The following is a 25948-nucleotide window of genomic DNA, read 5'->3' as shown; positions in this document are numbered from 1 at the left end:
TCTAGGGGGTAAATTGATAATGAGACTATTTTATGGGGGTAAAGTGATAATAATTTTAAGGATTAAACATGCTTTTTCACTTTAATTAACAAAGTTTGACCGTTAGTTTTGGAGGTAAAGTGACTAAATGATAACGTTGAGGGAAAAATTGATAGTAGCACCAAACGTTAAAGGGGGTAAAGTGATAATAACCCTAATCTCATTTACCCTTTTGAGTTGTTGTCCTAATGAAATTGAAGCAACCTCAGGTTTCGTAACAAATTTGAAATCATTTTTGTGACGTAATCGTGCCGTGCTTTTTTAATTATGCAGAATTCTTAATTGAACACAAAAATAACTGTCAAAAGAGCTAGACATGTTTCAATAATGAATTTAGTCTTGTCAAAGACTAGACACATATTATCAGAATATTTAGTTGTGCAGTAATCTAAAACTTGTTAATCAAAAAAATTTTAAAAAGAATACTGAGAAATCAAAGCTGAAACGCAAAGTTATTATAATTTTTTTAATAGAAAAAATTGGTAATTCACATAATATGTCGTGTTGCTGGAAGCAAGTGACCGAGAGCGGAGAGTGCTAATTGTTTTTTTTTGGATTGAAACAAAGCAGGGAGCTTTGAACTTTGGGCCAAACTAAAAGTCTGTGTGGTAACTTCTGGACCATCTTCGGAGAGATGGTAAGTATATTTGGGCTAAACAGGCCCAAGTATTGGAACAGGCTTATGGGTCCTTTTCTTTTAGTTATCGAAGATTCTGCACCTGCTCCTCCTCAGAAAATGCCTCTTTACTTCCAGAGTTCCGGTGAATCCGAACAGGGATACTCACCCCAGAATGATTGATTAACTGGATTTTTTGATGCTACCTAATATTGACAGTTCTAAAGCACTGTAATCATTTTTCATAGGCAGTCTGAAAATAAAGAAAAAGGTAATCTGGTGAACTTTATAGCACAGTAATCTGTAAGCTCTTTAAAGCTATTTACGATTTTCTTTTTTTCTTGAAATTGTTGGTGTTTTTTGTTGGCTGTAGCTTTGCTTAGTTTGAATTATTGGGGTGAAAATGGAGGCGGGTTCGAATGGAGAAGAGCCCACATCATGGGAGGAGCTTTACAACATCAATTTAGTGCCTTCAGAGTTATTTGTCAAGTTCAGAAAAGAAATTGAGGGGTATCGTGTTGGTGTCAACTTGGAGGTAGTATTTCTTCTGCTGCCTTTAATTCTATATGCTGATGGAATTAACTGGTTCAGGCTTGTGTTAGGCTTAAAAAGTAGTATGGAGTGCTTATAGCGCTGCTGATGATTAGCTTGTGTGAAGGATTTCTTGAAATTTCTCAAGTTTGGGTTGATGCAGGAGCCAAAAAGACTTGATTTTTAAGTTTTACTTTTCGAACTACTATACTTTGATTTCTAGGCTTTGTATTGTGGAATGTTGCTTCTGGTATTCCTTAAAAAAATTCATCATTGGATGATGGCCTTGTTTTGGTAATATCGCCACCAATGGTGCTCTTTTGATGATAGTGTCAAAATTCTGAATGGTGAAATTGTGGTAGTCATGTCCTTTACCAATTGAACTCTTTTCAATAAATCAATATCAAGCTGGATGGTTTTTGAAATGACTAATACTCTTATTCATGGATATCGTACATAATTGTATTCTGTTCTTTGCGACATTGGACATCTAGGGCTCTGCATGTTTGTGTTCATTCTCCCCTTGGCATGTACTTATTGGGCACTTAGCCCAGGCTCAGCTTAAGATTTAAACCAAGGCATTTGGATTTAGATGTCTGACTTCCCAACTAAAGTTATAGCTGGACATCCTTTTAGGACATGCATATTATTTTTAGCATTTACGGTTCTAGGTTGTATATTTTGGGATATCAACTGTAGTTACTGTATGCGGACGAATGTAGGAACATCATTATAATTCTTGACTCAGATTTAATTTGTCTTTCAAAACTTTCCTCGAGCACTACGTAAGCCACTTAGCACAAACCTGAATGGTGGAGTTTTTTTATGCATGAAGTAATTGTTCTGCTTCCTGGTGAAGGACATTCTACTATGGAGATGGTAGTTGATGATACTGATGATTTATGCTTTTTTATTCTTACTTTTTAAATGCAGCAATGTGCATCTGGGTGGGAGCTTGACTGTTTGCTCTATGTACTGAGACTGTGATAATACAACTCGGCCTTACTCTTGCTGTTTCTATTGTAAACATGAGACATGTTGTCCTGTGAGATACAGCCGACATTTTGGATGCTATTAATTTGAATTCTCATTTTGACCTCAGTTCTACAATGCTCCAATCAATGAGTACCAGGCAAAGCTGGTGTTAAAGCCTTTAGCTCATGATCGGAGATGGAAGTTTATTTATGAACCTTTGCATCATGATGTGCGACTTCTTTCTAAGAAGATTCCAATAACAAAATTCCTGAATCTTCAGGTTAATGCTTTAGTTCCTTCCCACAATCCTTGACTACTTTCTAGCAAATATGTGCTAAAAATATTATCTCAAAAATTGTTCATCTGACGCAGGTAGGAGTAGGCCATAGCTTTCAGTTGCATGCCACTGGTTGGAAGTGGAAGCTTACTACCTGTTTGGGTGGGGATGGTGTCTCTAGGATTCGAAATAAAACAACACTTGGCTTATGTCCTGGCATTGATTTCCGTTTTGGGTGGAGAGCTGATTATGTGTTTCCAGAAATTACAGGGCAAGTTAGCTACTGCTTATTTGCTTTTTTACTGAAAAAAATCACGTGTTAAAACATCTCCACATGTCATGACAAGTGCATGTAGAAGTTTGAGAGAAGTTGCAATCTTTCTTAGTCACAGCAAATAGTTTGAAATGGTAATTTTTTCCCCTTATGAGTTCTCTGAGCGGATCTTGGATGATTTTCTGTCACAGGGCTATGGGTACTGGTGAACCATTGTTCAACATGAATTCTGGACGCTTACAAGCATCACTTGACAGAATTGAGACCATATATACGCACACGTCATAATGGTAGCTTCGTATGTTTAGATCATCAAAGACTTCCATTCAAGATTATGTACATAAGAATCTTTGCCATGATTTGTTGGAAACTCTATTAGCTAAAGTAGCTTGCGTGCCCCTTATGAAAATATAGTTGAAATCAACTTTACTGTAGTTTCCTGTGTTCTTTTTCTTGAGGAAACATTTTTTTTTTTTATCACTATATTCTGACAACTTGTTTGAGAAGTGAGCGCTTACTCTGTAAATCCATCTTGCATGTTGGAGCTTTTGCCTGGAAACTCTTAACTGAGCCGGCAAAATTGCATCTTAAATATTCCCCATTCTGATGTCTTCAAGCATCTAACATTCACTCTTTCATGGTATGGCAGATTGTGATTTGGCTGTAGTAGTATCTTGGAAGAGTTCTATTAGGCCATTAATACGCGGCCCTTCACTATGCCTTCTATCACGTAATTGAATCAGTATGATCTGGGAAGAAATGAAGTGTTAGGTGGAACGGCACAAAAATGAATCAGGATCATCTGTGATGTGTCTACCAGGCTGTGGACACTGATGAGCTAAACAAACTTTGCAGATATTAGAGATTTTTCTTCCCTTGCACATTACGAGTTTCTGTAGTCAAACGGTATTTCTATTCAGGCATCAGTTATTCTGAGTCTATTTTCCGTTCGATGGTTGATATGTACCAGTACTGCTGTTTTAAAGAACAGATGAAGCAATGAGGTTGCAACTTGTATTTCTTCTGGCTTTTAAACTGAGGATCATCCATAACATAGTCATGTTGTCATCTCTTGCCCCTGGAAACCTAATGAAGTGTAGTAATTAGTATACATTCTTTCAGTGGTATGCATGGTGGGGTTGGCCAAGTGAAGGCTCTCTTGATATCAAATTGGTTGCATCTCGATACACTTTGATAGAGCATTGTCGGACGGGCCTAGGACACAACCTTGGACTAATTTTTTGAACTCTGCGATTTTATTCAAGTCTGTACCAGTTGGACGTGGAATTCCAGATTTTACTATAGCCATTCAAATTTCTGAGGTCCACTGAAACATTAAAAGCATAACCTTCATATACATGGCATTACACTAAGCAAAGGGTTCAAAATCAAAGTCGTAACGTACAAAGGTGATGGTTCAGTCGAGGTCCATCCAATCTAGCCGTTGAGCATTTGGGTCTTCTGTACAACGGGCATCTGTTTTGCCTCCTATAAAGATTCAAACTAACACCCTTCTTCCCACATATGACATAACCTCAAAACATTCTCAGACAAACATTTTTTTTAGTTGTCCTGCTGAAGAATTATCAGAAATTATATCTCTGTTCAAGACTAGTAGTAATGGCTTCCTCCACCAAGCTCAGAAGAAGCTCATGTTCCTTCCCAATTGTTCTCGTCTCATTCTTGAATTTCATTCTGTTCATCCTCTCTTCAGCCTCTCTTGCTCCGATAATCCTCCTCAAAACGCCACCAACTTGCCTTGGTTGGGCATTTCTCACGGTCTCTTGCATCTCCCTCCTTTCCTCTTTCATTGGCTTCTACTCTCAGCTCACCCACTTTTGCTTCATGACCCACGTCTCCCTTCTTCTCACCTCATTGATCGGTCAAATACTCGCGATTGTAGCGCTGTTTAGGAAGGAAAAATCGAGTCTGTCGATGCTAAAATCACCAAGGGATCCAAGAGAAGCAAAACTTTTGGTGAGGATGGAATGTGGGGTTTTGATGGCAATGTTCGTGATGCAAGTGGGAGTCTTAATCTTAACTTGTGCTGTCCACAGCAGTTTGATGAGAGAGTATGAAGGTTTGGAAGCTGATAAAGAGGCAGTGGAGAGAAAGAGGAGCATGAGGATTGCTAAGGTGCAGGAGGAATCCATGGCCAATGCAGCAAAGTTGGGTGAGATTAAATCCAAAAAATTGGATGAGAGGGTGAAGAGCAAGTATGGGCAGTGGGTGAAAACTGATTTTGAAGGATGAAAAATTTGTAGCATCAGCATCTCTCTTGCTTTTGTGTGATGGTAATTGTAGACAGTCGCTATGGGGTGGCTTAGCTATAGCCGCCTGCCTATACAAACAAGGGTTGCGATATATATGGAGTTTGCCAGTTGAGAAAAGAGAAATGCATAAAATATTTTTCTTGAATCCAATTTGTGCTAGAAAAATTTTCGCATTTATTCATGCATTTTGTTACGAGTACTGCACACTATAATGCTGCAGAAGAAAAAGGTAAAATCACGCACGCCCAAGTGGCATGAGAAAAATTGTACTACTATGTTTTTGTTTTGCCAAAATCCATCCCCAAAAGTTGGACTTGGTGCTCTGCGATTATGAGCATTGAGCAGAGGGATAAGAAACAACCAAAATCAATACTATGTTGGTTAAAAAGTTTCAACATAATTTCAATCTATATAAACACTTCTGGATGGGGAAAAAATAGTAGCAACAATTAACAAAGAAAAATGTAATTTCTGAAAATTAACTACATGAGACACTAACTCATACTCATACCCATTCCAGACCAGCTTACTGTCAACCATTTTTCTTTTGTTTTTTTTTTTTGCTGGTTTTGGGGGGGGGTTTATCTACAGTGGTAGGATGAATTCAAATAAATGAATGCACATAAATTATATCTAACCAATATTATAAGAATTCATACAAATGGTGGAAACAATAACTCACGTATATTTTGGGCTCGTGGCCACCACTAAAACATTAAAATTTGGTGGGGGTGGGAGATTAAGGGTTCAAACTTTGCCTCTCACCAATTATCACAGTAAGCAGTTCTATTTAAAAAATCCATACGGGTGAGTAATGCATCCATTTGATCCGACGGTGATTCAGTCCCCTTCAGCTTACCCTTAAGCCTCTTCAGTTCTTAAATGTGACTTGACATTTGGTCAACTAAACTAACCCAGCCGGTTTACTCCCAAGTCCCAACTGTTGTTGAATATATCTGGAGATTTTCGTTCAAAATTAAAACTTGTTTTTGAATATAACCGGTCACAGCAAAATTTACCTCCACTGAAGAGAAAGTCTAAATTAGAACGTAGGAAGATGAATACTTTTTGTTTATATAAAATCTTTTGGATCTGTGTTAATTAGCGAGAAATGTACAACCTCCTATTCCAACAATGGTTGTTGCGCTACATAATGAAAAAAAAGAATGTACAACCGCCAAATAATGAATAAATAATAAAAAAAATACCACATGCTACATGATTGTGCCCTATCAGAATCAATAATTACGAATTGTGACATATTAGATTATCAAGTGATATAATTAGTTGAGTAGTCAGAGGAGGGCTGCTAAAGTTTTTTCGGCCACCAAATTTATAGGATTCGAATTATGTACATGTTAGTTGAGGGATGAAAAAGGTGCGAGAAGGGGTGAAAGGATTAAAAAAAAATTTAAAAAAAGAAGAAGAAGAAGATTATCAATTGATATTTGGTTGCAATGTGGGGATGAATATGTAGAAAGGTGGACGCCAGTCTTCCACACGTTTCTCTCAATGAGGTAGATATCCAGTTACCATACATCCGCTCATGGTATTAATTCGAAACAATGCGCTCAATTACCAAGTACTGGACGCCATTTCCCTTTCACAAACATCTGCCAGCAGCATTGAAGGAAAGGAAGAAGACAGCTTCAAGTTATGGTTCTTATTCTAGATGTGGCACCATCCACAGACTTTTTTAGGTCCACAAGCCCTCATTTGCTTGTAAGTTATGACCAAGTCCTCTGTCCTCTATTATATATATATATATTTTTTTTTTAAAAAAAAAACAGTTTAGATGAATTCGATTTTGATCACTGTCACAGGTTAAAACATGGTTATAAAATCATATATCGTTTATAGAGATTCTTATAAATCGTCCGTTAATATAGATATCTTTTTATGAAAAAGTGATCCGTAGTGATCAGTGAAGTATAACTTATACTGTTAACTTAAGGGCTCTGAATTTTAATACTAAGACCCGTCAATCAGCATTGACACCGGCATTCATCGAACAACTTCAGCGGGTCCTACGTGGGCTTAAATCCATTGCCAAACAGTTGATGGACAGGTAGGCTGCTGAACTTTGTTCGTTGTCACATTATTGTAATCCTAGAAGAAAATCAAGCTACGATTCCACTCTTACATTGATCATTGAACCACACTATGCTTTTGGCCTTATTCTACTTATACATTGAACCATACTGTGCATCTGTTTCTTAAAATCTATTTTTGCTAGAAGAACAGAATCCAGAATTTGTATTTGTTCCATCTTTAGTTTGCCCAAAATAGCTGAACCAATCTACAGAAAAGAGCCGACAATGCCAACAATTGCTTTGCAGCGACCTTTTCTGTTGAAAACTTCATCTTTCGGAATCAAAACGCCACACCGCAATGACACAGCTTCTGGCATTTGGACAATGTAAGGCCCTTCTTGCATTAATTTTTATTATGTCTCAGAAGTTATTAGTTTTATTCTCATTTTTAGATTTTCCAAGTCACTCCACGCAACAATGATAAGGTTCCAAAGTAAACATTGCACGCTAAAACTTTTTAAAATTCATAGGTCAGCGAATTGGAATCCTTCACAAACAAGAAAGCAAATGGAAATCTCAAAAGAGCTTCGAACTGTTTCTGCTACCGACTCTGTGCCAGTGGTAGCTCCGGCAGAACTCCAATTTGACAAGCCGCAACAACAGGATCAAATGCTCTTTCAAGAAAACCGACTTCAGTTTGGACAGTTTGTGGCTCGTAAGGCTGTACTAGACGAAGAGTATTGGGTGCGTTGACATAATTATTGGTTATTTTCCATGTCAGTTGGCAATCATGTTTTCTAGTTATTCCTCATGGCTAATTTGCAGCGGTAGCTTCGTCATTTTTTCTTTTCTTTTTGGGTGGTAGACAGCAGCTTGGCTGCGAGCAGAGAGTCACTGGGAGGACAGAAGAAATGACAGGTATGTACAGAAGCTCAGTTTAAGATGCATATGGTTCCTTCAGAGATAAGCCCATTTGATTTAGATCCCCACAACACATACATAGATTTTGTAGACAACACCAATAATTGTGCTAAGCTCAGAGAGCAAGCTGGCCTATGTACTAAAGAGAAAAGGTGGTAAAGATTTCCAACAGTACACTAATTGCAATTAAAGGTTAAGTGATACAATCAAACAAATCCCGGTAAGGGTCTGGAGATTGTATATTTGACGAGGAAGATTTTTAAGAATGTCATTAACTCCAGTTGTCAACTGTAATGCAGATTTGCTGACAACTACAAAAGGAAGTTTGCGGAGCAGGTATAATATAGCACTTTATTTGTGTGAGATATGTATCAGTTAAATGCATAGAGTATTCAAAATTAAAAACCATTGCTTTATGCAGGAATATAATGCACTAAAAAGAAGATCCAACACACAACTAGGGCATAAATGCACCTGCATGGTGGCGGTATGAGCCGTATGACACAAATGCTCCCCAGTTCTGACTGTTCTTTGGCATCCATTTTTCGATCTTCACTCAGAATTGTCTAGACCATAAAATCTCTCTATTTGAAATTATCAGGTAAAGAAGGAAAACAGAGACGTGAAACATACTGTGCTGAAGAGTGTTGTTGGAACACTAGACTTGAGCATCCAATACTTGTCACAAGGAGAGACCTTTCCAGGGGTACGAGTTTGATTTGAATATTCAGCTGATCATTAGTAGGCATCGAAGTTTGATTGCTTTAAAATCTGGATTCTGAATTGATCATCCGTAGGCATCCATGCTCACTGCCTTGCAGTCATTGAAAGTTTTGCTCTCTGACAGGAACGGGTGAAAAATCCTCTCTTCTGCAGTATTGATAGAAAATCCTGCAGAAGATATGGTTACATATCCAATTTATGTGTTGCCAAATCAGCACGCCGGCAGGGCATTGCAAGCAAAATGATTCTCTTTGCAATCAGCTCAGCAAAAAGAGATGGTGAGGATGCATTACTTTTCAAGATTTGTTGAAAGATGACTATTGTCGATTTTTTCAGTCATCTCAGCCAGGTATCTGTGATCAGGCGCAGAACAGGTGTTTGTGCATGTACATAGGTTCAACACGCCTGCTCAGGAACTGTATCACAAGATGGGTTTTCAGGTAATTCCATCCTTAAATTTCTCTAGTATTCTTGCATGTAATGATTTGCTGATGCTAATCTAACATTCTCCTCTAGATGGTTGAAGCAGCAAGGTTTGACAAGTCAAATGAGCAAATTTATTTGCTTCAACTCGGATCATGAAATCCGTCCAACAAATTCTGTTTGTTCCTTGCAGAAGCCTATACCTTTTCGGTGCAACCAACCTCAGCCAAAAAAAAATAATAATTAGGAACTGAAAACCCTATATTCAGACTTTCAGAGTAGTCCAAGCTCCACATCGAAGAAACTATGAGAAAGATTGGGCTGGTGTCAAATTTCTAATTTAGCACTTTTACATCTAACAAGTTTTCTGGAGTCTTGTATTAGCTGCCTCCAGAGTCTAGATTCCAGACCGACACAGCTACAAGGAAACTAGCTGTCTAACCATTGTAATTGTAATCTTTGATCAAACTATATTCTTTCACAGTCTGCATCCAATAGAAAGCGTATCCTAATTTATAATAAATGGCAATCACAAATTACAATCCCATGACCCTGAAATGCAATCGGAGCCATTTGATCATGCCCTTTAACCAACAAGGATGCACCACGGAAGCAAGTTGCCTTAACATTTTATACAGGCTGATATAAATTTAACATAACAGCTGATTAGAGGAGCTGCGAAATATCAGTTTTTTTTTAGGAAAAAGAAAAAACTAAGGCATTCATGTGTATTTGGAGTGGGCACATAAGGATGGCAATAGGGCGGGGGAGCTGCTCCCTTGTTATAAACTCCCTCATCCCTGCCCCCACCACGGCCCGCTTCCCCCACGGGTGTCCACAAGGGTGCCTCTTCTTCCCTCCCCCCCCCCCCCCCCCCACCCCTCTTCTAAATCATTCCAAACTGCTGCACAAGATAAAAAGATTTCTTAATGTTCCATGTCTATGCTTCTTGAGGGATAAGATGTTTGTAGTTGAATAAGGGGCATTATGAAGCGATTATCAAAAAGAATCATCTTTGGTTACAGTTCTTGTTTGTATGTTGATGGCCGGATTATTAGAAATGGAGGAAACAACTGTGGGAAAACTCGAAACTTTCTCTAACAATTGTATAACTTAATCTAATCTATGGGAGAAAATCACTTAAGTAGCAAGTCACAAATAGTGATTAGTGGGACATTGACTTCCCACCCACAACTAAAACTTAAAGTCTTGGTGGTGACCAATAGACCAAATGGATGTTGGCCTCTATAACTGTCATTTGAGCATTTTTGTGTGATTGAAACAAATATTTATCTTTTCTATTTAGATTCAGAAGATGAAGCGAAAGCTTAAAGAAATAAATAGAGAGATTGAAGAAGAAATGCGTAAACGAGATTTAAGAGGAGGCTTTGAAGAACAGAGATTTAAGAGGAGGCTTCGAGGAACAAAGCATGCATATGGCTGTTGAATTTTCTTCACATAGCTATGGACAGATTAGTCCTGCAACCGACAAAAAAATAGTTATTAGGATAAATTAGTACTACTAATAGTTTAACCCAACATAAATCAGTAACACCGCCCCCCCCCCCCTTCCCACACACAGCCCCCATTACCTCCCCTCGCGGGGCAGTGTCTCGTTGCCATCCTTCTCTATGGACACAAACAATGGGTTCAACCATATATGAAGAATTAAAAAAAAAAAAAAAGAAGTATCGATCCTCAGTCTTTGCCATAAGCATTTTTCCCCCCGAAAATTAATATCATCAAAGGAAGCCGTAATCACGTTGCTGCACCAATATCCAAACTTTATCCTTTTCTTCCAAAGAGAATGGAGAGTTTATGTAAATCACATTTTCATTGTAATAAACCCCAAACTACTCATATAGTCCAATCAATAAAAAGGAACTTCCAAAGTAAAATGACAACTAAACTCCGGACCCCCAGAGAGAGAGAGAGAGAGAGAACAAGTGTGGCAAACTGGCAATGATCCAGGCATCAACTCAATTAACTAGTTTGAATGGTTGACTTGGAGGAATGAAACAGTTAAAACGGAGTATAGAAGTTCTGCAAACTGGCAACGAATCAGGTCTCTTGTTTGGGAAGAAAGAGGAGTGAACATTTAAAACACATTCCTCTCCAAACAGGGACTAGTGGGAAATGGAGGTACTGTGAGCTCAAAACTTGTAAACCTATGTCAAATCCATTTAAATCGGCCCATAGAAGTTCAAGCAACACTAGTAATACCTGACGAACACAAATATAATCCCCTTCTTTTCTAAACTCTAAACAGAAGTTACAATCTTCTCTCTATTCTCTTCTATAAACTCCAAAAGTAGGCCAATGTGTTGAGAAATGATTTATAGATGGTGTCTAGAATAAGTCAATTGCCAACGTGCCAATAGTCATCACTTGGAGCTAAGGTATTTGACCCATAATTGGCAGAAATAATGATACCAAATTCAAGATAACAAATAAAAAATCTTCGAGGATAAATTGTTCAGACATACGTATATGACACCTCCAACATGTAAACAAATTAGGGATGTCAAAGCTTTCGTTACAAAATATGCATGCATGACAAGCCACAGTATACCCCAAATGGCCAAAAATAAGCAACCTGAGACTTGTCAGCAGCTGAAGCGAGATTCATTCCCTACTAACAACACAAAAATTGTTTTCATGATCAAAATCATGAAATCACATGTTACTGCTGAAAATGTACAGGGAATATGCCCAAGGATACAGAAAAGTTGGGAGCTGAAATTTGGAACTTCACCACTAGGTTTTGAACTAGGTTAAACCAGGATCACAATGAAGGAGAAACAGATGAATAATGCAGTGGTCCTCGTAGTAGATCAGGCACCTCAAGATGTTCCAGTAGGGGCTTCATCTTCAATCCAATTATTCGTACTTCTGGATTAGAGTGGCCCAACAAAAATACATCTGTAACCTGTGAAAGTACGATATGACATGAGCAATATGTTAATGCATGCCTACAAGGGACAATTCAGCCAGGCATTTAAAGAGAACACAAGTGTATATATATCGTGTCAGACAAAGGGACACTGGGGGAGGGTGGCAGAGACACTACATGGATGATATTATTTCAAAAATGGAAAGACTGGAGTATGTATTTGTGACCCAAAAAGATTTAATCTCTGGTGAAAAGCAATTTGTTAAGGATAAGACCCAGGTATCGAGAATACTTCACTCACATTACATAATCTATAAGATGAAAGAGAGAGTTCATACTCCCTAAAGGTTCCAAGATCAATTTAATCTTTTGTGAAGCATTAAAAAGGCACCCCCCCTCCACTGGTTTCCAGAAGCAAAACTCATTGCTTAGAAACAGGAAAATATTGCCAGAGAAAAGGAATTGCTTGAACTTGACACAAATACACACCATCAAAGTATTATGGCGCTCATGGAAACAATATCTAAGAACCACTATTACCTGATATCTCATATCCCCATATATTTGGATGTCAAATCTATATATAGACTTCATTCATTTATAAATTCAAAAAAGCATCCACTGGATCAGTTTTCTCCTCGAACTTTTGTTTACGCAAACTAAGCACAAGTAACCAAACTTTCTTTTACAGATACAACACCAGCCCAGCATACAGGTAAATTCTTTTTGAAGTTATGAGAAGACCTACATGTTAGAAGTTTCCAGTCTCTTTATCCTATGTTTTCGGAAAACCAGATTGAGGTCAGGGAGAAAATTTGCAATCAGCACATAAAGTTTGAAACTTGTCCAAGAAATTCAAAAGAACATATTCAGAATCAAAGGATAGACAGTGCTTATGATATTTGTTCCCTTCTGTCACAGAATGCCTGTCAATTGGCTGGACTGTCCCTTTACAACTTATAAAGTTCATTAGATCACAAAAAGGGGGACCGGCTAGTCTTGAAAAGACAAATTCTGACTTCTAATACGAGATCCAATAGTTTGTAAAATTAAGTGTGGTTTAAACAATCATATCATACCTGACTACAACCAAATAGTTTCAAAACTTTCAGAGACAAGCAGCCATCTACAATCAATCCAAGGGCTTCATTAGTCAAATTGCGACACCAGGACAAATCCAAATATTGCAGGTTTCTAGAGAGTCTGGCAAGTGATATAGCGGTATTCTGAGCGACCTGGAAATTTTGTCAGAAAGGCCTAGTCAAGCACAACAATGGAATGCCATATATAAAGTAACCTAGGATAAAAGACCCACGTGTTTGATCAGTTAATGAAATATCAAATACACGAAAAATCCAAATTACCTCCCAGCTGCGAGAAGCAAAATCTCAGGATATTGTTATCAAGAAAATTTGGTATGAAATGCAAAGATGAGCAACAGGAGAGGGAGGGAAGAGAAGGAGCAAAAAAGGTATTGATAGTTTAGTACCTGTTTAACATTACTTAGTGAAAGTTCTCTCAAAGTATCTCCACAGGTCTCAAGATAAGCAGCAACAGCTTCATCGCTGCCACAAAATCGTAGGAAAGTTATGCTGTTGGATGTCAACTACTATTCTGAATATGGGATACGGGATTACTTGTCAATGAGAACACAGAGATAATCTCTAACTGCACTATAAAGCTCCTATAAAAGTGCTAGAGGCTTGTTCTAAAGGTCCGTCAGAGTCTATGGGTTTTGCAAAGAAGAGGCATTGACTTCTTAACTTGCTGCTGTAAAAGGCAAGCTAGATGTAATGGAAACAGAAGAGCATGGAGGTGTGCCCTCACAATTGGGTATTATGGAATTAAATCAACTGTACGCCTTTTGAGGACATATAGAAAGCTTTGTAACAGTATCAAACAGTATCTTTTGGTTCACATGGCTTTTAGGGCTAAGCATACTTTCCTAATTCTTATGAATATGGATTCTGAATGGAATTCCCTTGAGGGATCTTTATATCTTTGTATACTTCATATATAGGTGGTACACTCTTGTACTACTTTCTCAAATAATGCATTTATTTTAAAAGGCCAATATATAAAAAACCTGAATGTGTTGCGGCAGAGTTTCAAAGCTTGAATTGCTTGACAACCATTTGCAAGGTACCCTATTGCAGTATCTGTTAAGTTGCACAAGTTAGAGAGATCAATTGCACATAATTCTGAACAATATTCTGCAATAACTCTAACAGAAGAATCCGTCAATTTCCTGCACCAAAGGAAATACAAACAGGATTAATGAACTAAGTAGAGATTCCTTCATAATTCAAATCTCAAAAGGCAATCTATTCAGAATAACCCACATGCAATCTGCCAAAACAAGCTCCTTTATCTTGTGACCTCGTTCGCTTACAAATCTACTGACAAAATCATCAGAAACAGTCTCCATGCCAGCCAATGACAAGACTTCCAATTGTTCAAACTCTAACAAAGCTGACAATATATGCTTGGCTTCTAGCCCTTGGCAGTCATCTAGATATAGTTCCCTCAGAACTGATCCCAGTGAAGCTGCCAAACTGGCAATGCCATCAGAAGTAAGAAGGGAACATTGGCTGAGATTTATAGATCTTAGTGAAGGTGCAGCAGAAACCAGTGCACTTAGACCTACATCAGAAAGACGATATGCAGCCCGTAATGACGCAGCAGTTAAAGCAGGCAGGCAATTTGAAGCACGAGCTAATGTACCAAAAAGAACATAATCTGCCAAACATCTTCCACACTGATCAAGCTGTAGGACCTGATTCCCAAACAATTATAGTCTTCAGATATTTCAAGATCAATTAAAAAAAAGAAACAAGAAATCTACATGTAATCTAGATGCCTATAGAATTCTTCCTGTAGCTCATGAAAAGAAATTTCAGCACAAAGAAACAACTTGAACTATTTACATGCAAAAACCAATATCCAAAAGAATGCACATAGCACTTGATTATTTTAGTATATGTAATTGAGGCTGAATAAGCATAGCCCAAAGCAAAAAACAATGGGATTTGTAGCCCGTGTCTCAAATATAGTTGGAGCATAAAAATTTAATTAGGCCAGATCATGCTGCAATGGAAAAAAACTTAGGAAAATGCATTGTCCATCTCAAAGTGATAAAAGACTTAAATTGCAACAAAATGACAATATATCAAAATGCCAACTACAGTCAATTCCCATACCGTCAAATTGCTAGTATCACATGCTTCAAAAGTTCTAGTGAATATTTCCTCAGATAACCAGGAACAGTCCCTTAGATGAATCTCAGTGGGAGAACCCTGTACAAGCAGGCCAAAGAAATGATCACCCATTCTCCGAGAATCACAAAGCAATTGAGATAGCCTGCGCCTCAAAACATCAGGAATGCAATCAAGCGAAGTGACTGCATCGGCGTTTTTCACAAGAATTGTCAGGCACAGATCCTGCAACGAGGGAACCAACTGCTTTTGAAGGTTACACTGTCGATCCTTTTTGGGTTTCCATGTAACTGATGCAACCCCCCTTTTGTCTGACAAGGAATTATGCCGCTGAACATTTGCATTCATCTGACGATCCCTAATAATCTTCATTGCAGTTGAAAATGGACCAGGCCAATCTTCTGTTTCAGTGTTAATGTCAGATGGTGGAATTTCCCTTCCAGAGGTATCAGCAGCATTGTCCTCCTCCTCTTGAGATGAGAAATGAGCAAAACGAGATGCATTTCGCCTGGCTATTTCACGAAATCGAACCTTGTGAACCCTTCTGTCAGCAGTCACACTCATGTCGGTCTGCTCTGCATTTTGGGATGACATACTATCGGCCAATAAAGAAGAACTTGAAACAGTGTCGTCATTTTCTTTTTCTAACTTATTTTCGGACTTGCGTCCTACTGAGCAAGAGGATTTTGATAAGGAACCACTTTCGACTAATTTTTCTTTCCCCTTATCCTTTCTCCTAGTACTCCTGGCCTCAACCTTCTTTTCAGTCTTAACCATGTTTCCACCAGCTTCTTTCACCTCAGATTTCAATTTCAACAAATCAATGCCACTCATGAAGGAAGCCTTCTCAAGTACTTTACTTTTGCCCTTCTCTTCTCCAGTAACTTTCTTCACATTATTGATACTATGATATCCATCCCCTTCAGCAATTACCTTGGACTCATTCATCACACCACCATTTCCTCTGCAGCCACTTGACATACACTCACTATCATTACCAGTATAAAACTTATCACCGTCATTACTCTCAACTCCTTCAGAACTATCACCACTCCTTTTTTCCCCTCCACTCTTCATGATTCTCCTCCCAGACCGTAGATTCAAAACCTTCTTCTCATTCTGACCCTGCCCTACAAGCATTAGATCCGATAATTCCACATCAATGCCAAATTTTCTCCTCCTCCTCCCCTGTTTCACGCTTTCAACTGCGTCACTACTTTGGCCTGAATTTCCCAAATCAACAAGAGAGTCAGATTTATTTGGTTCCTCTAACATTACGTCCCCAACCCCAATTCCAACATCATCCTTCTTCTCAGTAGATGCAGTAGCCAAATTAAGGCCATCACCCAAACTCCCATCATTTCCAGCATCCAATCTCTTCCTTTTTCGACTAAAAGTTTTAACAGTTTCTAAACCTTCAGTTAAGTCCAACTTGGAAGCCAATCGAGCACTCCGCCTGTGGACACTTCCAGCCGCCAACCCTTCCTTACCATCCTGACAAGGAGCCTTAGGGCTCAAACTCAAAGGACTAGTCGTTGACTGATGGTTCAAGCCTTCTAGGGTTTTCGCCGGAGTCTCCGGCTCAAACACCCCTATATCCACACCTTTCGCCGGAGTTTTCAATGTCATTCCCGGGGGAGCAACTTCACGAGACCTCAACACCGTCATTTCAACTGTCTATATTTGTTGCAATGATTTAAAAGGTAAAAAACGAACGTTAAAATCAGGGGGAAAAATCAATACAAAGCCTGACGAAATCGAAGCTAAAACGAGTACATAGGAGTACAAATTTGTTCACAAGTCCATATACGGAAAATATATAAACAATAAGTACAAAGAACCTGAAATATGCGTAGAATCGGAGCTGAAGATAAGTATAGACAGAGAAATGAAAATGTAAAAACTTACCGCCGGCTGCGGATTCGAGGAATGTCGGCGGCGATATTGAAAAGTACCGATAAAATTGATTGCTAAAATTTGCTAGTGGAAACCAACCGTTGGAGATGGAGTAAGAGTGAGAGTGAAGACGGCGGGTTTTGGCTGTTGGGTTTCTCTCTGTCTTTTTTGAGGTTTTATTGGGGAGAGAAATTAGGAAAGCTTCTTTAACACGACTGCTGAGATCGCCACAGGTGGCCTATTTCCCGCCAAAACTATCTCCATTTCCTGGCCTGGTGTTATATCATATATGTTGTCCCACTCTTACATTTGTCTTTCAAATAATCACGTCTCATTTCCTTTGCTTGTTCTAGCAAGGTTTTTCCAGCTTTATTTGACTAGAGCAAATTTGCGAGATTCGGTTTTTTTTTTTTTTTTTGACAAACGAGATTCGGTATGTTTGTTGAGCAAGATTTGGACCCAAAAAAGAAAAAATTCAAATTTTATTCTACTAACATGGGCCTGTTTGGAAGTGAGTTTTTTGCCCAAGTTTTTTACCTACTAGTTTTTTAACAACTTTTGCTACAGGAACCTTAAAAAACTTCTCAAAACTTTTTACCTACACACTTCAAAAAATACACAAAAAAACTTTCCCTTCAAACTTTTTTTCTTTTTCCTCCCCCACCCAACCCACCACATCCTCCGCCGGCGGCCACCACCTCCACCACCACTTCCGGCACCGGTTACTATTCCGGCGGCCAGTTCCGGCCATACACAAAGTTTTTTTTTTCTTTCCCTCCCCCTCTCTTCCCCTCTGCCTCCCCTGCCCCCTTCCCCCTCCCCCCTTTCAGACGGTTTTTAAATCCTTCATTTTCAAACACAAAAAATGAACATAGAACCCCAAGAACCGAACAAGCAAAATCATAGCCCAGAAAAAGCAAAAAAGTCCAGAATGGAGGATTTTGACATCAAATTCAACGTGATGGTTTCCTTATTCAATTGGATGCAGAAGAGCAAATCCTCCTCGACGAAGCGTTCCAAGTTCCGTAAATTCCTCGATGCTTTTTGCCGGAAACCTGGGGACTATTTTAGCGCCGTCCGCGGGGTGGCGGGAGGAGGGGGTCGCGCTGGGGAAAGGGCAGAGGGGTGGCAGGGAGGGGGTTGCGCAGGGGAGGTGGCGGGAGAAGCTGGGGAAAGGGCAGGGGATGAGCGGGGGGGGAGAGTGGCGGGAGAAGCTGGGGAAAAGGCAGAGGGTGGCGGGGGTCATGCTGGCAGAGGAAAGGGCAGGGGTGGCAGGGGAAAGGGCAGGGGGTTGGCGGGGGGAGGGGGTCGCGGTGGCAGAGGGGAAAGGGGCATAGGGGGTGGCGGGGGGAGGGGGTCGCGTTGGCAGAGGGGGAAGGGGCACAGGGGTGGCGGGGGGGAGGAGGTCACGGTGGCGGGAGGAGAAGGGGAAAGGGAGGAGAGGGGTGGCGGGCGTGAGTGCTGCTGGGAGGTAACGGGGAGGAAAGAAAGAAAGAAGAAGAAGAAAAAGAAAGAAGAAGAAGAAGAGAGGAAAGAAAAGAAAAAGGAAAGAAAGAAAAGAAAAAGAAAGAGAAAGAAAGGGAAAAAAAAGTTTTTCACTCTACAAAAATTTCTACAAAATTTTGCACCTTACAAAAAAAATTTTCACCTTATAAAAACTTATACAAAATTTTTTCAAAAACTTCTACAGTGCACTACAGTAAAGTTTTAGACAAACTCCCAAAAAACTCAGGTTCCAAACAGGCCCATCATAAACACAATTTTTAACCACCTTTTTATCTGACATACAATACATTACATCACAAAAAGTGTTATAGTAATTATTTCAAATAACCTCCTACCCAAACACACTTTTGGAAAATTCCTCATAACTACTAATATCATTTGTAGAAAGTTTTGGGATAAATCATATATTTTTATTAAATTTTAGTCAAAATTACAAACATCTCTCCCACGTACAATTCCCTCTAATTGAATGTATTCAAGTACTCCAAAGCTACTACAAAAAATTAGAATAAATTACATGCCTCCATTTGGATTAACTGTTTTTTGGGATGTTTTTGAAAAATTTTACTGTAACAGAGTTTTTAGAGTATATTTTGGGATATTTAAGAATAGTAGAGTTTTTAAAATATATTTTGATTTTTTTTAAACATAAAAAAAAACTTAAACTATTTTTTAGAGTACCTTTTAAAATACTTTTTAAAAATTTTTATAGTATTTGAAAACTAATTTTTTAAAAACTAATAAATCCAAACAGATTCACTCGAGTTTTTGAAATCACCGCAAAGATTGTGTTTGGATAAAGTACTATTAAAATAATTATTATACCACTTTTTGTAATGTAATGTATGTGAAATAAAAAGATAATTAAAAATATAAAAAAAATAGATTGAAAAATATGATTATAATGCTAGATATGACGAGAATGATATATTCCGTTCCATCCAAAACATTTGTAAAAGCAATCATACATTGAATAACAAATATCAAACAAATAATTTGAGCCCTGATGATTGCTGCGCCCAAGGCGATAGTAGGAAAAATACGAATTATTATATTAGTGAGGATACAGTAACTTAAGCAAAATAGACACACAAAAAAAAAAAAAAGGATCATTTGAAAATGATGAAGTGCGCTATTTAACCTGATTGAAGAGTCATACATTCGTGAAGTATTGTCTTAACCCTTATGGGGGCCCCGTTCTCTATCTCTCGGTTTGGTTGGACGCATTATCCCAATTGTCATGATCAGAAATTTTTTTTCCCCAATTGTCATGACTAGATGACTCTTCAATTTAACAAAAATGCGATGGTCTTACGTTTGACTAAACTGCTTCCCTATCACCGCAAAGAGAGAGATGTAAAAGTTTATGAGCTTGATTATTTTAATTAATTATATATTCTAATTCTGAATAATCAATTTTTATTATGATATCTGTTACTTTTGTAGTCTGACTATAGATTTTTAATGATAAAAAAAATTTAAAAGCGATAATCACTCAAACAATAACTTTTATAATTAAGATAATTTTTTACAATTAGTTTCTATAATTAACATATCTAGTCTATGCGCGAATGCCGTTGTTTTCAATTGGGCTTCAATTGCTGACGTGGCTTCCTTGCATTGGTTGATTGGTGATCGTCTGGCCCGTGGGATTCCAATTTGATGTCGTCCAGCCCGCATGAGAATTGGACGTTTGCTGATTGTGCGCGAATGACATTGTTTCCAATTGAGTTTTAATTGCTGACATGGCACAATTTTATTGGCCAATTGGTGGTCGTCCTCCGTTGATTGAGCTGATGAATTGAATTGAGGACAAAATCGAGATTTCACGCCTTAATGAATAGGTAGGGTTCCTGAGAGTCTTTGCTTGTTGCTTCTGCTTGCGCCGCTTGTTCTACCAGTCTCCTCACCTCCCTTTTTCCAAAACACCTCTATTTCCTTTTGTCTCATCCGAGAGTATGACTAACCGCCTCCATTCCTTCCATGGATTTCCTCCATTTTTTTCTCTGAAAAAAAGAAAAGAAACAGACTAACAACACACCGCATCTATTCTCCCTTTCTTCTATATTTTTCCCCTCTTTTAAAGATTATTCGAAAAAAATGATGCTCAAAACGCACCTTTTATTCTCTCTCTTTTTTTGCCCTTTTTGCTCCTTACTCTGAGATAGGAGAACCTCGAAAATTTGGTCGATCTTGTTTGCTCAACTGCTCACATTTGGATTTTCTTTTTCTGTTTCTGATCTCCATTCCTTTTCCTCATAAACCTATGATTTTTTCCCTCTTTCTACACAGAAAAATTTCTATTTTCTCTCAATTATTTTTCTCTTTATTGGGACATAATTACCTTGGAGATCTTTCTTATCTGATTTATTTTCGATCCGTTGATCTCGCCATTTTTTAGTTTCAAAATTTTCCTTATTTTGACTGATTTTCTTTATTCTCTAAGCAATTTCATGTTTGTTTCAGGGTGCAAGTTTAAGGTTTGCATTTTATTATCTGGTATCTTCAATCTCTACAGAACCCGCCAGGTAAGAGATCTCACATGATGTTTATTTTTCTCATGGCTTTTTTGACTATGATAATTTTTTGTTATGGAATTTTTTTGTGATTATCTCAGGTTTAAAAAAACACAAGGAAGGCCACTGAAGGAGGAATTACAGTTAGTATCTTGCCTTTTCATTTTTTTGGGTTATTTGTTTTTCTCTTTATTGGGACATAATTACCTTGGAGATCTTTCTTATCTGATTTATTTTCGATCCGCTGATCTAGCCATTTTTTAGTTTTAAAATTTTCCTTTATTTTGACTGATTTTCTTTATTCTCTAATCAATTTCATGTTTGTTTCAGGGTGCAAGTTTAAGGTTTGCTTTTTATTATCTGGTATCTTCAATCTCTACAGAACCCGCCAGGTAAGAGATCTCACATGATGTTTATTTTTCTCATGGCTTTTTAGACTATGATTATTTTTTCTTATGGAATTTTTTTGTGATTATCTCAGGTAAAAAAAACACAAGGAAGGCCATTGAAGGAGGAATTACAGTTAATTTCTTGCCCTTTTATATTTTTTGGGTTATTTGGTTGTGATAAATAGTATTTTTCTTTACTCGTTTCTTCCTTCAACTATAATATGAGAAAATCCAATATTGTTCATACTGGTATCAACTATTTTTTTGTTAGAAAAGTTATAGATCTAAAGCTTCGTTCCAACCATATTTATTTGTTGCCCCCATCCTCCTTTCTGAGCGCATATTATATTAGAGATGAAAAATAATCATTATAGGGTTTTCTTTTGTATGGAATAAAATTTGATCATATTTCTCCCAAGGACGGCTTTAAGGTATCCTGCAATTTGGGGCTCTCTTTCTGGAAAATTTTGTTTATTGCATGTGAATTAATTTCTTCGATCTCTTTTTTTTTTTCTTCTTTTGGTTGGCAGTGATCTCTCCATACCTTTGCTACTGGTTTTATTGGTCTAAGTTTTAATAGTTCTCATGGAGTTGTATTTATATTTAGTTTGCTTTTTTTTTGACGTTTCTTTGAGAGCCCTTATACAAACTTATGATTTGTGTGATTTGCTGGTTTACTTTCAGCTACTACATTTCTCATTGTCTTTGGTTAATTATTTAATAACCATCTATTTTACTTATTTGTTTTCAGGTTCTCTTTGTAAACTCTTTACCCTTTCTTCCATATTTTTCTTGCACGATGAGGTGGAATAGTTACAAGCTATCAGAATGTATCTCTTCAAGAGGTGGAAACATTCTCAATTATGATATTTTTGTATCTGAGCACAAGAATGTATAGAAGGTCTGTTGCTCTATCATGTACTTAATTGTATTTTAGCACATTTCAATTCCAAGTAAATAAGCTCATTTTATGCTTTCTTTTTTTGGAATATTTGGCTTATGTTTGGGTTTAGCTTGAAGTTATAGTCCCTTTTGTGATTTGTCCCTCATCCTTCAACCGGTGGATTATGTTTAGTTGATCTGTTGGATTATGTTTATTAGATTTAATGACTCATGGTTTCTTTTTTTATTAACAAGACCTTTATTCTTCTGATATTTTGCCTCTTAGAAAGTATTTTGTGTCATTGATATTTTTTATCTGATTTATATTTTTATGTTATTGCCTTTGTAGGAAGAAAGATGATAGCACCTACCTTTCATTTTTTTCTGTTCTATAGAGGTATATTCATTTGAAGTTTTTTTTTAACTCTTTTTGGCTGATAAGAATGTTCTTTTGATTTCTGTTTCTCAAGTCTCAAATCTTTTGAATTTTTTTTGTCTTACCATTATTTTTTGTAGGAAGCAAGAGGAATTTATCACTGTCTAAAAAAAAAGATAAACATTTTTTGAGTAAATAGACTCGTCAAAAAAGAACACTGGATATTCAAAATGCTATCTGAGTAGCAGTATGAGTTAGTAATCAAGGTGCTCATACCTAATGACCTTAATTTTTGTGATTTATCCCTTTTGATAATTGGTGACTTCATGTTAGTGTTTCTTTTGCGTTTTAGATTGTGGCCAACTATTGGTTGTTTTATAATGATTATAGAAGAATCAGGTTTTAGATTTAGAAAGGTTTTTTTTCAATAACATAATTCTACTAAATCTACTACGTGGTTGGAGATGTGGTAAAATTATCATATCACATTGTTTGGAAACTTTCTTGTGTTGTTATAAGAAGTACGAAAAGTTTTCAGAAAATGCTGATTTATTCTTGTAAATATTTTCCTTTTTGACTTATCAGATATTCCCAGAATTCTTATGTAATTCAACGTGTCCTTTTATGTAGTAGATTGCATTTGGATCCATTTGCTTAAGGTGATCCAAATCCTTTCATGTATTCACCGATGATGCAACAAAAGTAACTTTAAAAGTATTTTTGGTCCTTAATTGTTGCTATTGTAAGGTTTAGGTCCTTTGTTTAGGTTTTAGATTTAGAAAGCCTTTTTTTCTAATAATAGTTCTCCTGTATCTGCTATGTTGTTTGGAAATGTGGTTGAATTATCATATCACATTGTTTGGAAACTTTCTTATGTTGTTATAGGAAGTACGAAAAGTTTTCAGAAAATGCTGATTTATTCTTGTAAATATTTTCCTTTTTGACTTATCAAATATTACCAGATTTCTTATATAGTTCTACGTGTCCTTTTATGTAGTAGATTGCATTTTGATTCATTTGCTTAAGGTGGTCCGAACCCTTTCATGTATTCACCTATGATGCTGCAAAAGTAACTTTAAATGTTTTTTTGGTCCTTAATTGTTTGCTATTGTAAGTTTTAGGTCCTTTGTTATCTGTTTAGATTACAAACTATTTATTTACTTCAAAAAGTGGCTTAGGGACGATGTTTTGTCTTATTGCATCAATGTGATTTGGATGTGAAATTTTGAAAAAAATTTAGGTGTTTAGTGCTTAATTCCTATTGTTTTACTTCTTTTTTGCGATTTAACATATGCTATGCTAGATTTGATGGTGTAGCATAAGAATTTTAACTATATTTATTTTCTACTAAATCCCAAATGTTTATTATGGGTTGAGATATTAAGATTTACAGCATAGTACAAAAGGATTTTGGAAATTGTTTTCTCAATGTTAATTTTATTTAGGCCCTTTTTTTTAACAAAAAAATGTTAATCTGTTTAGTGTAGATCCAAGGTTTTGTCGTCTTCATTTTTCCCCCCAATAAATTTGCTCTTGCCAGCATTTTTTATTCTAAGTCTTTGTTAGATGAAGGAAGAAAAGATAAAGGAGGCTACTTTTCTTCAGTAAGCCTGGATGATATGTTTTAATGTCCTTTTTTTTTTGTGTGAACAGATTTTTTTCATTGTAACTGGCTGTAACTTTCTGCTTTCTTTGTCCTGTTATTGGTCTTTAAAAAAGTGAAGGGTGGAAATTTGAGACGGCATCCTATTTCCTCGAGATCCAAAGTTATTTTCTTTTACTTGTTTTACTTGCTCTGTTTTTATTGTTTTGATTTCTCTGTTTGAGAATCATACAACCTAAAGCTCAATTTCTTTTTTGCAGAATTCAACTCGGACATATAATTGCTTGTACACTTGCTGTTCGGCTTGTAGTTTTGCTTGTTTCCTTTTTCTAGAGATGTTAGTCTTGTTTTTGTTTTTTCAGTTTTTGGTTATTTGTCAACCTTATTGATGGGTTGCAAGATTTACTTTTCTTTTTTTTTTTTATCAGCTCAGTAGTGGCAAGGAGAGTAAACTAATTTGTTTTCTTAGGTAATTTGTAGTTTGCCTTTTGTTGGAACTTTATTTTGGTTGGCAATGTCAACCTAGCAAGTTACCAGTGCCACAGGTAATGAAGCCATCCATTTGTTACAAAATAAAATGGGTATATTTGATGTTCTTTTTGTAACTATTGCAAAGATTTTGATACATTTTTATGTAACTTTTTATAATTAATTTTTTAATTTGAATAACTGGATGTTTCTGGGCAAGCTTGAAAATTACACCGCGCATCGCGCGGTGTTCTCCTCCTAGTTGTCTAAAACAATCAAGAACAAGACCTATGTAGTAAGGCTCGTTAGTCTTATAAAAGAGTCCCAAGAGATTGGTCATCCACATTGCTCTCTCTAAAGCTAATTAGTGATGAATTGAAAAATTGTTGGCAAAACTTTTATGATTTGTATATTGAAATTGAAAAAGTTTGGGAACTAATTTGATTAAGTCGAAGATTTGTGTTATATGTATCGTTGAAACTTGAAACAAGGAAGTAGTTATATGATTGTATCTTCGGACGATTTTCAGCAACCCTTGCAACAAAATGCATTTTTTCCTTTTGTCAAAAAAAGAAAGTACATATAGAATTATACTCAGTAATTGATTACACGAAAATATCAGATGCAGGAAAAAAAATTAAGAAAAATACCCAAAAGATTTTGTCAAAAGAAGCCAGGTGGAAAGAGCACCATTCAGGCACAGTTGTGGAAAGAGCACCATTCAGGCACAGTTGAGTTGAATGTTCTTAAGGTCAACAAATGTGGCGGCACCAACTGGAAATGCACTGGAAAATCAAATGGTTTTTATTTTTTCTAACCAAAGAACTAGGGATTATTTATTTACCCAAAAAAAATAAAAAATCAAGAGCTTCTTGCATGCATGGTTGAATCAATATTGGTCCCGTCATGGAAAAAAGCAGATAAACGACGGTGACCCAAGCATTAAATAATTCTAAGAATATTAGTAAAAGAATTAGAGAGGGATTAGACCTGTATGGTTGGATTTGACTTGTGGGTTTACTTCAGCATCACCTCAATTAGTAATCATATAAATTAGTTTACTATGGTAGATTAACTTAAAACGTAGCAGATTTTGTCATTCCTCATTATTATTTTATT

General features: G+C 37.0%; 4 protein-coding genes and 1 long non-coding RNA gene across 9 annotated transcripts; 4 read left to right on the top strand and 1 right to left on the bottom strand.

Annotated features, from left to right (window-relative positions):
- Positions 1 to 774: 774 nt before the first annotated feature.
- Positions 775 to 3768, top strand: LOC113774898. 3 transcript variants are annotated; one of them, XM_027319546.1, is made up of 6 exons: positions 775 to 926; positions 1029 to 1190; positions 2289 to 2441; positions 2534 to 2709; positions 2904 to 3002; positions 3362 to 3768. In XM_027319546.1, exons 2-5 carry the CDS (start codon positions 1059 to 1061, stop codon positions 2998 to 3000), a joined length of 558 nt encoding a protein of 185 aa, XP_027175347.1. In that variant the 5' UTR covers positions 775 to 926; positions 1029 to 1058; the 3' UTR covers positions 3001 to 3002; positions 3362 to 3768. The 3 variants fall into 3 exon arrangements, with proteins under 3 accessions (XP_027175347.1, XP_027175349.1, XP_027175348.1); XM_027319548.1 differs by having other exon boundaries at positions 2904 to 3010; XM_027319547.1 differs by lacking the exon at positions 3362 to 3768 and having other exon boundaries at positions 2904 to 3146.
- A 284-nt stretch (positions 3769 to 4052) lies between these two features.
- LOC113774895 lies at positions 4053 to 5130 on the top strand. Its single transcript, XM_027319545.1, has one exon. It carries the CDS (start codon positions 4333 to 4335, stop codon positions 4963 to 4965), a length of 633 nt encoding a protein of 210 aa, XP_027175346.1. The 5' UTR covers positions 4053 to 4332; the 3' UTR covers positions 4966 to 5130.
- A 1835-nt stretch (positions 5131 to 6965) lies between these two features.
- LOC113775248 lies at positions 6966 to 9322 on the top strand. 2 transcript variants are annotated; one of them, XM_027320038.1, is made up of 10 exons: positions 6966 to 7053; positions 7325 to 7404; positions 7549 to 7762; positions 7884 to 7936; positions 8239 to 8275; positions 8361 to 8426; positions 8541 to 8645; positions 8787 to 8940; positions 9026 to 9102; positions 9179 to 9322. In XM_027320038.1, coding segments are annotated over exons 2-10 (774 nt in total). In that variant the 5' UTR covers positions 6966 to 7053; positions 7325 to 7402; the 3' UTR covers positions 9245 to 9322. The 2 variants fall into 2 exon arrangements, with proteins under 2 accessions (XP_027175839.1, XP_027175838.1); XM_027320037.1 differs by lacking the exon at positions 6966 to 7053 and having other exon boundaries at positions 7064 to 7404.
- Positions 9323 to 11529: 2207 nt separating this feature from the next.
- On the bottom strand, positions 11530 to 17286 carry LOC113772980. 2 transcript variants are annotated; one of them, XM_027317490.1, is made up of 7 exons: positions 17102 to 17286; positions 15179 to 16870; positions 14321 to 14754; positions 14065 to 14226; positions 13468 to 13543; positions 13058 to 13213; positions 11530 to 12014 (listed from the first exon to the last, which is right to left on the bottom strand). In XM_027317490.1, the coding sequence occupies exons 2-7, from the start codon at positions 16859 to 16861 to the stop codon at positions 11871 to 11873; spliced, it is 2655 nt and encodes an 884-aa protein (XP_027173291.1). In that variant the 5' UTR covers positions 16862 to 16870; positions 17102 to 17286; the 3' UTR covers positions 11530 to 11870. The 2 variants fall into 2 exon arrangements, with proteins under 2 accessions (XP_027173291.1, XP_027173292.1); XM_027317491.1 differs by lacking the exon at positions 17102 to 17286 and having other exon boundaries at positions 15179 to 16917.
- A 3771-nt stretch (positions 17287 to 21057) lies between these two features.
- LOC113776511 lies at positions 21058 to 24958 on the top strand. Its single transcript, XR_003469024.1, has 7 exons — positions 21058 to 21123; positions 21213 to 21254; positions 21442 to 21503; positions 21593 to 21633; positions 22252 to 22401; positions 22732 to 22779; positions 24622 to 24958. It is a non-coding gene; the product is annotated as an uncharacterized LOC113776511 (long non-coding RNA).
- The last annotated feature ends 990 nt before the right edge of the window (positions 24959 to 25948 follow it).

This window comes from Coffea eugenioides, chromosome 6 (assembly GCF_003713205.1).
Source record: "Coffea eugenioides isolate CCC68of chromosome 6, Ceug_1.0, whole genome shotgun sequence".
NCBI lineage: Eukaryota > Viridiplantae > Streptophyta > Magnoliopsida > Gentianales > Rubiaceae > Coffea > Coffea eugenioides.
Note: the sequence above shows the minus strand (reverse complement) of the source record. Positions and strands in the feature narration are given on the sequence as shown.

Bases quoted from the DNA above. Each gene is read 5' to 3' on its own strand.
- LOC113772980 (XM_027317490.1), bottom strand. From the start codon at position 16,861: ATGACGGTGTTGAGGTCTCGTGAAGTTGCTCCCCCGGGAATGACATTG. The intron at 13,544-14,064 runs GTTTTTTATATA...ATTTTGTGGCAG, and splicing joins CTCTGCCGCAACACATTCAG to CGATGAAGCTGTTGCTGCTT. The intron at 13,214-13,467 runs GTACTAAACTAT...CAAAATTTCCAG, and splicing joins CACTAAGTAATGTTAAACAG to GTCGCTCAGAATACCGCTAT.
- LOC113775248 (XM_027320037.1), top strand. From the start codon at position 7,304: ATGCCAACAATTGCTTTGCAGCGACCTTTTCTGTTGAAAACTTCATCT. The intron at 8,276-8,360 runs GTATAATATAGC...TGCTTTATGCAG, and splicing joins AAAGGAAGTTTGCGGAGCAG to GAATATAATGCACTAAAAAG. The intron at 8,941-9,025 runs GTGAGGATGCAT...ATCTGTGATCAG, and splicing joins CAGCTCAGCAAAAAGAGATG to GCGCAGAACAGGTGTTTGTG.
- LOC113774895 (XM_027319545.1), top strand. From the start codon at position 4,333: ATGGCTTCCTCCACCAAGCTCAGAAGAAGCTCATGTTCCTTCCCAATT.
- LOC113774898 (XM_027319546.1), top strand. From the start codon at position 1,059: ATGGAGGCGGGTTCGAATGGAGAAGAGCCCACATCATGGGAGGAGCTT. The intron at 2,442-2,533 runs GTTAATGCTTTA...CATCTGACGCAG, and splicing joins CAAAATTCCTGAATCTTCAG to GTAGGAGTAGGCCATAGCTT. The intron at 2,710-2,903 runs GCAAGTTAGCTA...TTTCTGTCACAG, and splicing joins GTGTTTCCAGAAATTACAGG to GGCTATGGGTACTGGTGAAC.